This window comes from Amblyraja radiata, chromosome 5 (genome assembly GCF_010909765.2).
Source record: "Amblyraja radiata isolate CabotCenter1 chromosome 5, sAmbRad1.1.pri, whole genome shotgun sequence".
Taxonomy (NCBI): Eukaryota; Metazoa; Chordata; class Chondrichthyes; order Rajiformes; family Rajidae; genus Amblyraja; species Amblyraja radiata.
Genome location: NC_045960.1, coordinates 81838126 through 81853899, shown reverse-complemented (window position 1 = coordinate 81853899; position 15774 = coordinate 81838126). Strand labels below are relative to the sequence as shown.

The following is a 15774-nucleotide window of genomic DNA, read 5'->3' as shown; positions in this document are numbered from 1 at the left end:
CCTTTGTGTGGATAAAGTTACCCCTTAAAAAGTTACCTCTTAAAAATACTTCATACAAAAAACATTGAAATCATACTTCTACAGTGCACTAAAACATGATTTTAATGCATCAAATTTCAAAAAGTTCCTATCCTTGGAGGGGGAACACCCTTCTTCCACACCCTCTCCCCACTCGGTTGCTCCACTCCCTCACCGGGTACCCCCAAGGCCAGTGATCAGTGATCGCACAGCCTCCCCCCTTTCAAAAACGCTCCAATCCAATTTAAAGCATATATATAGTATTCAAGTGTAAGTTAAAAGACTCGCTGCAGTATGCACCGTATTGCACAATTCCAATGGGAGGGGGACAAACTCTTCCAACCAACCCCCCCCCCCCCGGTCGCTATGCTCCCTCGGGCTTGGTCACGCAATTTCTCACTCCCAACTCTCACCCAATGTTGGCAGCCCTGCCTGGAGTCAATTGGCAAAGTGCCGGTGGTCAGTAAGTGGCAGAGTGCTTAGACACAGCTTCTGGCATGCACACAGCAGGTGGTGACAGTCCGAGCTGCAAATGATTTTAATCGTCTGGAGACACAGACACCAATGCTGATGGAAATAATTGTGTGAATGCGAGGTGTTGCAATTTGGGAGGTCAAACGTAAGAGGATAGCATACAGTCAATGGCAAGATCCTTAGCAGCATTGATGTACAGAGAGAGGGATCATCGGATCCAAGTCCATATCTCCCTGAAAATGCCAACACAACTGGTTACAGTGGTAAATAAGGCATATGGCACGCTTGCTTTCATTGGTCAGGAATTTACAACAATGTTGACAGCTAATCTTCTCATGAGCTCTCTTTGTCTCTGTTTTTTTTGAGTTTTCACTTCCAATCCAAACCTTTGTAATCATGCTCAATCTTGCTGGTATTTACAACCTGACCCTCGGAAAAAAGCAAAATATGAGCTGCTTGTCTACCTCGGGTATCTCTTTATTTGTCCAGAGAGCTCTGGATTTATTTGTTCCTCCTGCTCTTTATAGGATTGTGCCTTAATCATATCGGACGCAAACTATCTTTCTCAAAGGCAGCCATTGTTCCATAACAATTTTCCCTGTGAAATGCTGTTACCAATTACCTTGGCCAGACCACTCCAATACCATTGAAATTGGCCGTCTCCAATTACTGAATTTGCATTTGTGCCATCATCCTGAATGTTGCATCCTTTCAAATAAAGAGCCTTTTACCTTATTATTTTGCCTTACTCTGATTGATGCTATACTCTAAAGCATGTGCACTCTTCTGCTCCCTGATGATTAGACAATAGACAATAGGTGCAGTAGTAGGCCATTTGGCCCTTCGAGCCAGCACTGCCATTCAATGTGATCATGGCTGATCATCCCCAATCAGTACCCAGTTCCTGCCTTCTCCCCAAATCCACTGACTCAGCTACTTTTAAGAGCCCCATCTAGTTCTTTCTTGAAAGCATCCAGAGAACCTGCCTCCACCGCCCTCTGAGGCAGAGAATTCCACAGACTCACCACTCCTCGTCTCCGTTCTAAATGGCTTACTCCTTACTCTTAAACTGTGGCCCCTGGTTCTGGACTCCCCCAACATCGGGAACATGTTTCATGCCTCTAGTGTGTCCAAGGCTATGACGGTTATAAACCCTTGTTATTACTGTTCATTCATTGCCGTTCACCTTTGCTTTTTCCCTTCTTATTGTCTTCTAAATATTCCCCTCCAAACATGCCTTCTAATGTCTTCCTTCTGATTTATCCTCAGATTCACACCTGCTACCAAACTAGCTCAAACAACAGCACTAGCAATCCCCATCTCTCAGTGAGGACACTGGTCCCATTCCAATTGTGTTGCAGCCCTTGGGGCTTGTAGACAGTCAAAGAGCAGCTCCACAAATTCCACCTCCCACGGTAATGGTCCCAATCCCGCCATAATTTAACACCCTCCCTCCAGCCACACATTTTATCTTCCCGTTTCTGTATTTACCGGTACTTTGGGTAATTACTGTCTTTTGAGTTCTTGCTTTTTTCTCTCTTTTCTAGCTTGTTAAATTTAGCCAGTAATCCTTCATTGCACCTATAGTTGACAGGACTATGGAACATGAGCTACTGGTTCACCCTCCTCCCTCAGGATGCTTCACAGTCATCCAGTGACATCCTCGGCCCTGGCACCATGGAGGCAACATACCAACCTATGACCATTGAGAAGTCTGCCCATTTCATTTTTGAATTATTTATGACATTGTTCTCTCTCTATCTTCCCCTCTATGCGTGCTAGTCACTCGTGATGCCATGTTAGTGGCTCTGGCTTCACCTCATTCTATCCCCCCTTCCCCCTCCCCAAACAAACTATCAGCCTCACCTGTATCCAAAAAAAGTAAAACCTCTTTGTAAGGTAGATGGACTCAGAGTAGCCTGCACCACCCAATGCCTGCCCCTCCTAGTCTGCTCGGTTGCCAGGGCTCTGGTGAGACCACATCTGGAGTATTGCGTACAGTTTTGGTCTCCTAATTTGAGGAAGGACATCCTTGTGATTGAGGCAGTGCAGCGTAGGTTCACGAGATTGATTCCTGAGATGGCGGGACTGTCATATGAGGAAAGATTGAAAAGACTAGGCTTGTATTCACTGGAGTTTGGAAGGATGAGGGGTGTTCTTATAGAAACATATAAAATTATAAAAGGACTGGACAAGCTAGATGCAGGAAAACTGTTCCCAATGTTGGGCGAGTCCAGAACCAGGGGCCACAGTCTTAGAATGAAGGGGAGGTCATTTAAGACTGAGGTGAGAAAAAACTTTTTCACCCAGAGAGTTGTGAATTTATGGAATTCCCTGCCACAGAGGGCAGTGGAGGCCAAGTCACTGGATGGATTTAAGAGCGAGTTAGATAGAGCTCGAGGGGCTAGTGGAGTCAAGGGATATGGGGAGAAGGCAGGCACGGGTTATTGATAGGGGACGATCAGCCATGATCACAATGAATGGCGGTGCTGGCTCGAAGGGCCGAATGGCCTCCTACTGCACTTATTTTCTATGTTTTTCTCCCCCTGCACATAATTTGGCTGTAGTGTGACAATATCTCTAACATATCCATAACGCTCCTAACACTGTGGATAAGCCACTGTGATTCCAGTCACGGTTCTTGGTCTATATTCCAGAGTCCAACTTGCTGCAACTGGAAACACTTCCTTTGCCTGTGTTTGTCTAATCAAGGTACATTAACAAATTAAATGCATATGTTGTTTGCCATATGGATGTAATGTCCTCCGAAACAAAAGGGCAGGCCATTTATCTACAGATGTATCATTGGAGTATTGGTTATTCACCATTTTCATCGTGGCTGCTTTGCAGCTGACAGCCAAAATATGCAAAGGTATATACACTCATTACTTCTCGATTTTAAATCTCATTTAAAATTTAAATCATAATCATCTGTTACCAAATAGAGAACGGTACACAAAAATGCTGGAGAAACTCAGCGGGTGCAGCAGCATCCATGGAGCGAAGGAAATAGGCAACGTTTCGGGCCGAAACCCTTCTTCAGACAGTCTGTGTACCTTCGATTTTCCAGCATCTGCAGTTCCTTCTTAAACCAAATGGAGAACAGCAGCAGGTTAAGTCAGTCTGCTGCATGTGACTGATGAGCTATGCCAGTGTTCTGACTAGTTAAATGACCAGTCCTTGTTTAAACATAAGAAACATAGAAATTAGGTGAAGGAGTAGGCCATTCGGCCCTTCGGCCCTTCGAGCCTGCACCGCCATTCAATATGATCATGGCTGATCATCCAACTCAGTATTCTGTACCTGCCTTCTCTCCATACCCCCTGATCCCTTTAGCCACAAGCGCCACATCTAACTCCCTCTTAAATATAGCCAATGAACTGGCCTCAACTACCTTCTGTGGCAGAGAATTCCAGAGATTCACCACTCTCTGTGTGAAAAAACAAAGCCAAGAAAAAAAAGAGACTAAGGAAAAAATATATATTTTCACTCACCATTGCAAGCACAGGACCTGAGGTCATGCTCTGCCTCACAGAAAGGAATGCATTCCCCATTTTTACACTTTCCCATGTCCACGCAGATCGTCTCATCTGCCGCATTACCAGGAGCAGGACATAAATGGTCAGTGCCTATCAATAAGAAATGTTATTAGTTGGAAATCCAGCATTATTGAATAAATGTCCTGTTTTACAGAAACTTGGGACAGGTTTAAATTCAATTATTGTGGCTGAGAGAACAATTCAATCAATATCAATAAATGCAATGTCCTTCCTTTTTCAAATAATTATCTAAAATTACAACCAAGGTAATTATTTCAAAGTGCTAATCTAGCGCATTGCAACAGAAGAGGTAGTGGCCTGTTGCACATGGAAATATGCTCAGTATGTCTCCTTCAGAGAATACCACCTCAAAAACATGTGCTTCATCAGCATTCATGTGGGGTCAGATCCATTCTGTCCACATTTCCTAATGTAGGCCATTTCCAGGCTTACAAGTATCAGTAAATCTGTTGGGAGTCATAAAGAGGTTGCATAGAAAGTATTTTAATATTTATGAAGCATTTCTCCCCCCCCCCCTTTTTGGTAATTAGGATTTAATGATCGTTTGTGCAAACTGCTGGACATTCTCCCAATGAACCAATACTGCACTTATGAGAATCCAATTGAACAGCATTCTTCATAAAGGATAGTGCTGCTCACTCACCAGAACATGCATCTGTAGGGAGAGTGAGTGCATTGTGTCTGGAAGATGATTAGCTCGAATTGAATGAAATGAATGAATTGAATTATCCTTTATTGTCATTCAGACCTTTCGGTCTGAACGAAATTTCGTGCCTTGCAGTCATACATATAATAAAATAACAAAAACACACAATAAACACAAATTTAACATCCACCACAGTGAGTTCACCAGGCACCTCCTCACTGTGACGGAAGGAAAAAGTCTTAAAGTCTCTGTCTCTTCCCTCCTTGTTCTCCCTTTGCACTGAGGCGATCCAGGCTTCCGCTGTTGTGACCCCGCCGGGTGATGGTAAGTCAGTCCCGTGGCCTGGGGTGGTCGAAGCTGCTGAAGCTGCCGCCCTCCAGTCCAGCGGACGCAGCTGTTGTTGCGGGAGCTCCGGAAAAACAGGTCACCAACCTGTGACCTGCGAGCTCCAGACGATGTCGTCCACTGGGCCTGCAGCCGAGCCCCCAAAGTCAGGTCGCCACCGCCGGAACGCCGCCACAGCCCCGAAGCCGGGCCGCCGCCTCCGGAACGCCGCCACAGCCCCGAAGTCGGCCAGCCTCGCGCAGGTAAGTCCTGGCTGGCTCTGCCAGTGACAATCCACGTGGCATAGTTATGCAGAAATCTAACCCCAGAACTTGTCTACAACCAATCATTCTCACCGACAACAAGCCATACTAAAGTGTTCGTATTAAAATTGGTCATCAGCCACATCCATTTCGACAGTTCTTAATAACAGTGTTATGTAGAGTCATTAGTGTTGAAATGATGTATATAACTATTAGGCAGTACATTGTCGCTATCACTGTAAATGTAATATGTAATAAGCTGTGATATGCTCAGAATTAATTTCTTACAGGCATTTTGCAATGTTGATGTACCAGAGGCACAGAAAGTAATAACCACAGAAGGCACAAACTCCACTTCCTCAATGGGACACCTCATCCTGGAATGATGATTCGCACTGTACCTTTGTTTCACGTGTCCCCAGAGCTCTGTAAATAACTCCTAATGGGGTGAGAATGGCCTCTGAATCCCTACAACATTTTTGAAAAGTTACACTGGCTTTAAATGTAATGTACGTAGCTTTTGGCCACCACTCACCAGTACAAGTAGATTCTCTTTTGCATGTGGCATTGATTGCTTCCTGACACAGCTTTCCCACTTTTTCAAATTGGCAATCCTTGCAGCAGGGGCTGTTCTTGTCACTTTGGAAATAGGCAATGTTTTTTTTAAATCATCTCAAAACGACATAACTGAATAGAAGTTAAAACGATAATAAATTGCAAGATGTCAATTTCCCCAAGCACAGTTTTGTTAGAGACGTACGACACGGCAGATGCTGGAATTGCGAGTGAAAAACAAACCGCTGGAGGAACTCAGCGGGTCAGGCAGCATATGTGGGGAGGGGGGACGGGGGACGACAGATGACATTTCAGATTAGGACCTTTATACAGACAGAGAGAGCTAGCGGGTGGAAAAAGGAGAGGTGGGTGGGTGATGAGTGGATGGAGGAAGTGGAAGCCACCTGAATTACCCATCCCACCTGTCTGTCCTCGGCCTCCTCCATTTCCAGTGCAATGCCACACACAAACTGGAAGAACAGCACCTTGGATTCACTGAGTAGTCTATAGCCCCACAGAAGGAATAATGAATTCTCCATTTTCAGATAAAACATCGTTGTTCCTCCTTATATACCCAGTTCCACCTATCCCCCTTCTTCCAACCCCCCCCCCCCCCCCCCCACAAGTCCCCCATGCACACTCCTTCCCCCTCCACCTGTTCCTGCACCCAGTTCATTTCCCCTCCTCCATCCACTCATCACACACCCCTTTTTGACTCCCCCATTTGTCATTCCCCCATTTGTCATCTAGCCACTATCCCTCCCTCTGGTTCTATATTTCACTGCACGCCGTCCTTTCCAACAGTTGACCCACCCCTTCCACTCATCTCTTTCTGCTCTCTACAGCATCAGTCTGAGAAAGTGTCCCATAGAAAATTCAACTGTCCATTTCTCTCCACAGATGCTGTCTGCCCCACTGTGTTCCTCCAGCAGTTTTATTATTTCCTCAAAATTCCAGCACCTGCAGATTCTTGTGTTTTCAGGAGATATCTGTTGACATTTGCTCAACATTCAATTCCATTTGCAATTCCTCAGTAAATGAACCAGCCCATGCCTGCATGCAGACGCATGGGCTGTCGTATTATTGTTTAAATTTATTTTACATCTGAATTACAGAGCAAGAGAGAGAGAGATAAATGTATGTGAATTCATAATGCAGCTCTTTCATATGATTAATCATAACAAATATTTAATTCTGTTGCAAAACACAATGGTCCTCCAATAGTAGTTGCCATAGTTTAAAATAAAAGACAAAAGGGGATTTAATAATCCTGGGTGACTTTAATCTTCAACCATGAACTTGTCCTTAAGGCATGGTAGCCTTGAGGACAAGTTCACGAAGTGCAGTGTCTTGGAACGATAAACTGTGAAACTAGAGATCAAGCTCCTTTAAATCTCTTCATGTAAAACAAGTCAGAATTAATTTATGATATCTTAGCAAAAGTTCTTCTGGGTTAAGAAAACCAAAACAGGGTAGAGTTTCATGTTCAGGTTGAACGTAAGATATTAGGTAGCACGGAAGATGGCGGCGCGTTCAGACGCAGCGGCTTTGCGCTCCCAAGTCCGAGTCAATTCGGAGCAGCACGGTACCGAACGCGGCTGTGAAAAGAAGGTATTTAAAAACCTCAGAACCCCGAGAACCCCTAGATTTTTTACAAACCATGTTCTCGGGGTATCTAAATCTAAATTGTATTAGTTATTTAAGTTATGACATCGGATGGAAGCTGCATACCAAATCTCGTTGCACTTATGTGCAATGACAATAAAAGATATTATTATTATTATTATTAGGAGTAAAGTGTTAAAGCCTTTCATTATTTTTACCTGCATTTTTTGTTTTTCTTGAGTTTACATACTTCAGTACAACATTTGTCCTCGTGTAGATGTAAAAGTCCAGGATCACACTCCTCACCTTCATCCACACGCGAGTTGCCACATACTTTATTGTTCCTTTTTTGAAAGCACTTGGGTGCTTTATTAATTAAAGTCTGGTAAATTGATCGTTTGCTGCAGTTGGAGAATAGCTAAAGAATCATACACATTATGCGAGTTACATAATTTAGCAATGTATTGTGGATTTAAAAAAGTAAATCACTTAATTTGATATAATCCATTATAATGCCTGCTGTACATTCATTTAACACGCATTTTAGCACAGGTTGGTGAAAATTATTCAGAGGTAAAATATCCAATGCAAGTTTCAATACGTTATGATATTAGCAGAGGGATCATTTTTAAATGAAAAGTAAAATTACACGGGACATTAAACTGATTTGCAGCAAAACAAATCATTCTTAATATGTTGCTATATTTATAAACAAGAAACCTAGATCAAAATCATCTCGTAGTACACAATGCATTTTTGAGAACAAAAGACCTGTAAAACCAGTTAAACCTCTTGCATCAAAATGGAAGCACTTTGAACTGCCTTATTTTGATCCAAACATCGCATTAACGTCACAGCTCTTGTGACATGACACAATGCTGCTAGAGAACCCTAAAAGGGCTTTCTCACTGTGCGACCTGAAGCAAGACTTAACAAGATTTAACATCGTGGGAACCTTCTGCGATAGCAGTACGGCATTCGTGGACCACCGAGGACTTCCGTGGCGCTAACGGCAGGTAGTCGTGTGACTTGGTAAGGTCGGGAGAAAATTCAAACATTTTTGAATTTCTCCAAGAGTGACTTGAGCAGCGTTGCAACATTGTATGAACGCAGATGCCAGTGCGATATCCGTGCGATATCCGTAATGACACTTGCGGGTACCGTGGGAACTCCTGCGAACGGTAAACCCGGAAGCTTGACAGAAGGGACATAAGGTGAGTAAAAAAGGTGGTCTCAATATCGCCAATGGACCATGTGTCCATCGAGGATTTTTTACATTGACTAATACATAACTGTGATTCTAAAGTACACAGACAGGCCCTATGGATTGCCCCGTGCAATGGGGGGACATCCACCATTCCGTGCTGAACAGGTAAACTATTGTGTTTTGTGCGATATAAATTAAAAAATAAACATTACCATCCGCATATGGACAACAACTTATTCATGAGTTGTGTTAATGAGATTCAAGAGAAGAACTCTGATCTTCAAAGGGTACTTTAATGAAAGGTCCCGCAATTGTAAGGTCCGTGAGAAATGTTTCACATGTACCTCTTAATTTCCTTCTAGAGACAGTCACCATCACCTCTGATGTTTGCAGAGCTGCAGCCTGCTCGAAATACACCTTTGCCTGTTGTTTACGGAGAGGTCCGTGCACAAAGTCCTTTTCAAGAAAGTGCAGAAGGTTGCGCTGACGTCAACTACCCCAGTTAACCCTCGGAAGCTGAGAATATTTTTTGTGGTGTTTCAAATAACAGTTTGAGTTTTCGTTTATTTTATTTGTTGGCCACTCACCATTTGGTGTGACATCTGTAGTCCTTTGTAAATGTCTGTATGTTAATTTATGTGTCCTTTACTCTTGTGCATTTTTTTTTGGTGGCTACACATTTTATTATATCCTGAAGTGTGATAAAGCTTTTACCTCAGCATTTTGATTGTCATTGCCATTGCTTGTTTAAAATAAACTTATCTTTTACTATCAGCTTGATGTCTGCAAATCGTCATTAATACATCACTACAAGATGAATGTCTCTAATCCCTCTCATGCTGAACACAAAATACCTTAATGGAGGTGATATAATCACATTTTGACTCATTAACATTTTTGAGTGTGCAGGACACTGAAATGTTCAGCTTTTTAAACGTGTTCTTCACCTCTTGGTAGAAAATAAAATAAGACAATCAGCACGGTAAATGTGATACAAAGTCTTTATTCCTATTTGACAATATAAGAAGACGAATTCTGTCACATATTGAGAGGAGATGCATCACACAAAACATTTGTCTGTAAAAGGGCCTCGCACACACGAAATACAACAAATGAGGCACGCGAGATTATTTAAAACACATTATATCCATCAACCTCCGCTACAAGCGTGAACTCAGGCATTTAAAGGGACAATGCAATGTTCTAAACGGCAGGTTTTGCGGACGAACATCTTATAGGAAGCACTTTTCAGAGGACAACACTACGAAGTCAGCTTATAACATGCAGTAGTGTTCCCGTGGTCGGCTACCCATCAATATAGCTGTCCTGCCACGGCACACTCCGCATTTGTGAATTGTAGTAAGCGCAGAGATGGTCTCTTTGCTCTTTCACACTGGATGTGCCCGAGTTACCTTTCAAACGCTGCAGTGAGACCATTTTCAACTTGTTCGCACCACTTCTCCAAGAACCTAGTGTTACTTCCCCTGTGTCACTGTCCACTATGTCACCGTCCTGGATGGATGTTGTTGATCCAGCAGCTGCACCTCTCATTCGGATCAGGTTGTGCAGAACACATGCTGCATATACTATACTCTCCACATTCTTGGGCCTCTGCTCCATTGTCTTGAGCAAGCATCTAAATCTGTTTGCCAAGATGCCAAAATAATTTTCTACTACCCTCCTGGCCCTTGACAGCCTGTAATTGAAGATCCTCTGTTCCCTAGTTAGATTCCTCTGTGGATATGGCTTCATAATCCAGGGCCGTAGTGCAAAGGCTTCATCAGCAACCATCGCATATGGGATGTCCGGGCTGTCTTCTCCTGACAGAGGTTCTGGATCAGGCATGCCTGCTGTTCCACCTTCCATTTTCTTTCCAAGCCAGGTTTCTTTCCAAATCCAGCCATCACCAACACTTCCAGGTGTGCCCACATCCACATACAGGAAGTTGTAGTTATAATCAACCACCGCCATGAGTACAATTGAGTGGAATTTCTTGTAATTGAAATAATTTGAGCCACCTCCGGGTGGTTTACGAATTGCCACATGCTTGCCATCCAAAGCCCCACATGTGTGAGCAAAGTTCCACCTGTTTTCAAACCCCAGTGCAACTCTCTTCCACGCATCTGGTGTACTGGGGCATTCCGTCACTTCAGCTGAATAAAATTGGATGATCGCCTCACAGGTTTCTTTGACAATACCACAGATGCTGTTGGTGGCGACAAGAAAGTTGTAAGATAGACTTTTATAAGAATCGCCTGAGGCCAAGTAGCGGAGGGTGATTGCTATGCGCAACCCTGGTTCCAGTGCCTTTCTCATTACAGTGTCAGTCTTCTTCAGCAGAGGTCCCAAATTATTCTTTAACTCATTAAAGAGCTCGGGTGAAATTCTGACAAAGTTTTTGAATGCGCTTTTATCCTCTTCGCACAGCACATTAAGCAGTTGCTCATATTGTCCAAATTGAGGTCTCCGTTGAAACATGGGCATAACCCAGTGAGACTTCCTCTTAATTCTCTTTTTAATTAGTCTCACCCTTCTGCCTTCACGCAAGCGTTTTCGATGCACATGTTGCGCTAATGCATACAGCGCGTCAATGAAAATAACAACCAGCCTGTACTCGAACCAACTTTGTATAGGCATGTCTGCAAATGAGCCAATTCTACGAACGGAGGATATTTATATAGTGTGTGAAAAAAAGTGACATAATTTGTGCCACGTGATTAACTACACTACAGTCCACGATGTTCATTCACGATTAACGGGAAAGATCGGGAGATGGACAAGTCACTCGCACAAATGACAGAATTGACGAGTACCGTGGGAACTCTTTATCTACCCCCCCTTATATCGTGCGGAACTCGTGCTGGACCACGACCACTTCACTCGGGTGACATCTTGCTTCAGGTCGCACCGTGAGAACTGGCCATAAATACAGCATCAACACACGGACAACAGATTATACGGAGCACAGTGTGGGTAGGAGACCCAGCTTTAACTTGAATGCAATCTTCCTGCATGTCAATTTAACTCAGTGATAAAACTGAAATAATACACATTGACATCTACTGCATTTACCACTGAATGCTGTTTTTTCACACCAAAACTTTATAGCTTGCAAAATTTAAATTTTATACTGTAGAAAGCTTTTATTGGGACGAGTGAGAAAATGATGAGAGCAAGGGGTGTGAACTGTCATTTCCACTACTTAAGTAGGGTGGTTCCCAATTAATGACCATTAGCTATTAAGCTTTGTGGCCACTCACTTGCATACCTCAATGTTTGGAAATACTCCCAGTTTTCTACAATGAAGCTAGAGAAAATCAATAGACAACTAGACCCGAATGAATATTATAAACTAGCCAGTTTCTAAACCCCATCAAACGTTTACAGTTTGAGCAGAATTTGTCAGATATCAATAAAAAATTAGAACCTACCCCTCCCACCTTCAGAAGTTTAGTGCAAGGAGGCTTGAATATTTTGGGTATTTGATGAAGCATTCGTGGTTACATAAATTGGACTGAAGCATGGAGTAAATTTCTTTCCAATATAACCTCTCAACAAAAAAAGTTACCCATAAATTGAGTTTTTACAATTCCCACAGAATTCTATGGCATCCTAAGGGATACTGATATCTGTTGAAATACAGCTGAGGTTGAACAGAAGAAACTGCAAAGATATGATGCAAAGCTGTTAAAGGCTTCCTTATAGCAACCAGTAAGTAGAAATGTTAATCCTATGACACCTGGTTAGACTCAAATCAAATCTCAGACAAGGCAATCCATTGTTCCACTGTGGTTTTATTTTATTTGACTGGGGGGGGGGGGGGGGGGGGGGGTGTCAGTGCTTGAGCACATTGAATATAAAGTTGATCGCCGATCAGACTTTACTGCTTTGTTGTTTTTTATTCATAAGAAAGTAGGTATAGATAGCGCCAAAAGAACACAATAAAAATTAATTCATGCTCTACCTTGTTATTATTCTGGTCACCACTCACTGCAATAGGATACATGACATATTTTCCACCATCATCATCAGTTGGAGCACATTCATGGCTATCAGGATCATGCTCTGCTCCAAAGTTATGGCCTAATTCATGAGCGGTGACGAGATCGGCTTCCTGTTTTGTAAATTATTATCAAGAAAGCTCTTTGTTAAACAAGTCTTTATTAAATGAGCAGCAACAGCAAAGACATGAAAAAACATGCTTACATGTACAGGTCATCCCCAGGTTGTGGCCCGGTCCCGTTCCTGTGAATCGTTCGTAAACCGGAACAATTCACAAGCCGGAAATGCAGCCCCAGATGGCTGAAGATACCTGCAGCCTCCCAGCAACCAGCAAATCCATAACACCACTCTTTCAGATGTACAACCTATACATAAGTCAGGCGTTCATAAGTTGGGGACTTGTATATATATAGTTTTACTCATTGGGAAATTCATTTTCCATTTCAAAAATCAGTTCAGAGGACCAAATGATTGATGATTCACAATATTTTGTACATTTCAATATTTTATTTATATACACATTTCTAATTTGATTGTTTTATAAAGAGCAAGCATAGACACAATAGGTCAAATCACCCTCTCCAGTATCATCAAAATCAATTAGTTAATTATTCTAAGCTTTTGACAATGCTTCCAAGCCAAAGAGAAACACTATAGTTGTGTTAAGACACAAGGGAAAAAAAATCATGAAATGCAAAAATCTGATATCATCTCTACCATTTTCTCCACCAAATAATTTCATCCATATTTTCATATTCTCATATTTTTTCAAGACAGGAAGCCTCTCAGCTCATTATGTCTGTGCCGGTTCACCCAACATTCCCATCAGTGCCATTCCCCCATTTTCTCTGTGTGATTTATTTTCATATAGATTCCCATCAACTCTGCCCGAATCCTCCCTATTGGCCATATTTTGCTTTAAATTGTAATTAGAAAATATTCACAGGCAATTTTCATTACCATGTTGGAATAACATGTTTAGCTGAACATAATCAGTCTGGTTGATGTTTCCTTAGGAGGAAAATAAACAGCAATAAGAAAGATGATTCATGTTCAGTTGATTTCCCATCTAATATCTTCTTTGTCCAGTCAGACTTGCTACTAAATGACAAGAATCACCCTAAACTCAACAAGGTCACAAATGTGGCTGGGAAGGCTACATGAAAATACAACTGGATTGAAAGCATAATGCAGCATTAACATATGAAGTTGATATTTAGCAATTCCTATGGGTATTTTCTGAATGCAATTTTAAGCAAAATATGGCTAATTTGGAGAATTTGGCATTGATGGGAATGTGTATACCTCTCAGCCTTAATAAACTGCCCCGAGATTGGAAAAATTATAAATTTAAATTAATGAAATTTCAGTGGCTGACAAAGCAGACAGAATCAATTGCAATATCATAGTACATACGAGCATAAAGTTACAATAGCAGGTTGGTATAACAAGGAATAAGTACCCGCAAGAAATTAATTATTTCCTTCACAAAAAGCATATAGCAAAATTCTATGGTCAATTTATAAATGAAATTAAAAACAAGTAATACATAATTTACCTTAGTGAGGATTGTTTTTCCATAATTCCTAGTACTTGTTAATCCTGTATTTAGGTAAACTTGTTTCAGCCTGACTGGGTGATCATAGGCTGGTGAAAAAACAGATGATACAGCTATTGAGGCAGTTTTCCCAAAAGACAAAGACAAAACATTCTCACAGTTCTAGTCTGAGGGTAGGATTGCAGCAGTCTTTATTTATCACCTACTTTTAATAATTGCCAGAAAAAGCCCATCAAAACTACAAATTAGGAAATTATGAACACACCTTCCAGCAATTCCCATTCTGTGAAAGCAATAATACCAGGAATTTTGAGGTATCAACAACCAAGCTGACCAGTCTCGTGTACATGCAACATCAGCTCCGTCTTTGTTATACTAACTTGCCTTCAACATGGTTTCTATAATACAACCAACTTCAAATTATGACATTTTTTCGATTAACATTTCTTCAATGCTGAACAAAATTTTGAAAAATAAATTTAATTTAGATTTGGACTTGCACGTGGAGTGAATATAACCTATTGTACTTGGTTTTGGAGTTCCAACATGTGCCACCAGTAATGAGATTCACCAGTAGCAGACATGTGTAAAATTGGCTCCACTGTATTTCATCTCTGTTATATAAACTTGGCTTCAACAATTTGTTCCTATAAAATAATCAGCTTAAACTAGTAACACAATGCATTTTATTCACATTTCTTAACCATTATAAAAAATGAAGAATTAAAATTTAATTTACATTTCGACTTACGTGTGGGGCAAATACCACCTAATGCATGTGGCTTTGGAGATCCAACATAAGCCAGCCCAAGTGTTCCGTGCTCGAAGTCTTGGTAGGTGAACAAATGTGCAAGGCAAACTTGTGATGCACTTTTGGCTATATCAGCGCTGAATTGCTTAAAGAAAATACAAATAGAAAACGATCAGATGGAAAACTAAACATTCATGAATTGGGAACTTGGTCTCTAAGTCAAAACAGGACACACAAATCTAGAATTTCACTTGAAAGGCACAAAAGGCAACGTCTCTGGAGCGCGTGGATGGGTGATGCATTAGGTTGGGACCCTTCTTAAGGCGAGACCAAAAACATAATCTATCCATGTTTTCCAGAGATGTTACCCAACTTGTTGAGTTACTCCAACATTTTGTGTCTTTCTTTGATAAACCAGCATCTGTAGTTCTTGTTATTGGAATTTCATATGGTCAGATCATCAAACACATTCCTCAATAAGCGTTTTATTATTTTTATCCGGCAGAGTGGATTTGCACAGCGATAAAGGCAGAGCCAGGGAAATCAACTGGCCTGTATAACCTTGCACACTAGAATTATTTTCCAATTTTTCACTTGAAAATAGCACAGCAACATTTCAGCTTAGTTTAAATTTGCAAATGTACCATTACTGTAGTTCACTTTGTGCCAATTTTAAAACCTGCATCAGAGAAGTTCAATACATAATAGATTTCAAAATGTCTTAAAAATAAAACTGCAATTTGTTCCAATGAGACATTTATGTGCAATATATAGAGTGCACCTGCTTTCATTCAGATCTATGTGATAGCTC

At 41.5% G+C, this 15774-nt stretch overlaps 1 protein-coding gene across 3 annotated transcripts in view; it reads right to left on the bottom strand.

Annotated features, from left to right (window-relative positions):
* adam17 (ADAM metallopeptidase domain 17) overlaps nucleotides 1-15774 on the bottom strand; it is a 66887-nt gene that overhangs the window by 19487 nt on the left and 31626 nt on the right. For 2 of the 3 annotated variants that reach the window (XM_033021612.1, XM_033021610.1), the window contains exons 9-14: nucleotides 14952-15108; nucleotides 14213-14301; nucleotides 12617-12766; nucleotides 7664-7863; nucleotides 5821-5924; nucleotides 3987-4121 (exon numbers count right to left, since the gene is read on the bottom strand). In XM_033021612.1, coding sequence (XP_032877503.1) covers nucleotides 3987-4121; nucleotides 5821-5924; nucleotides 7664-7863; nucleotides 12617-12766; nucleotides 14213-14301; nucleotides 14952-15108 — 835 coding nt within the window. The remainder of the gene's footprint in view (nucleotides 1-3986; nucleotides 4122-5820; nucleotides 5925-7663; nucleotides 7864-12616; nucleotides 12767-14212; nucleotides 14302-14951; nucleotides 15109-15774) is intronic. The other variant, XM_033021611.1, reaches the window with a different exon arrangement.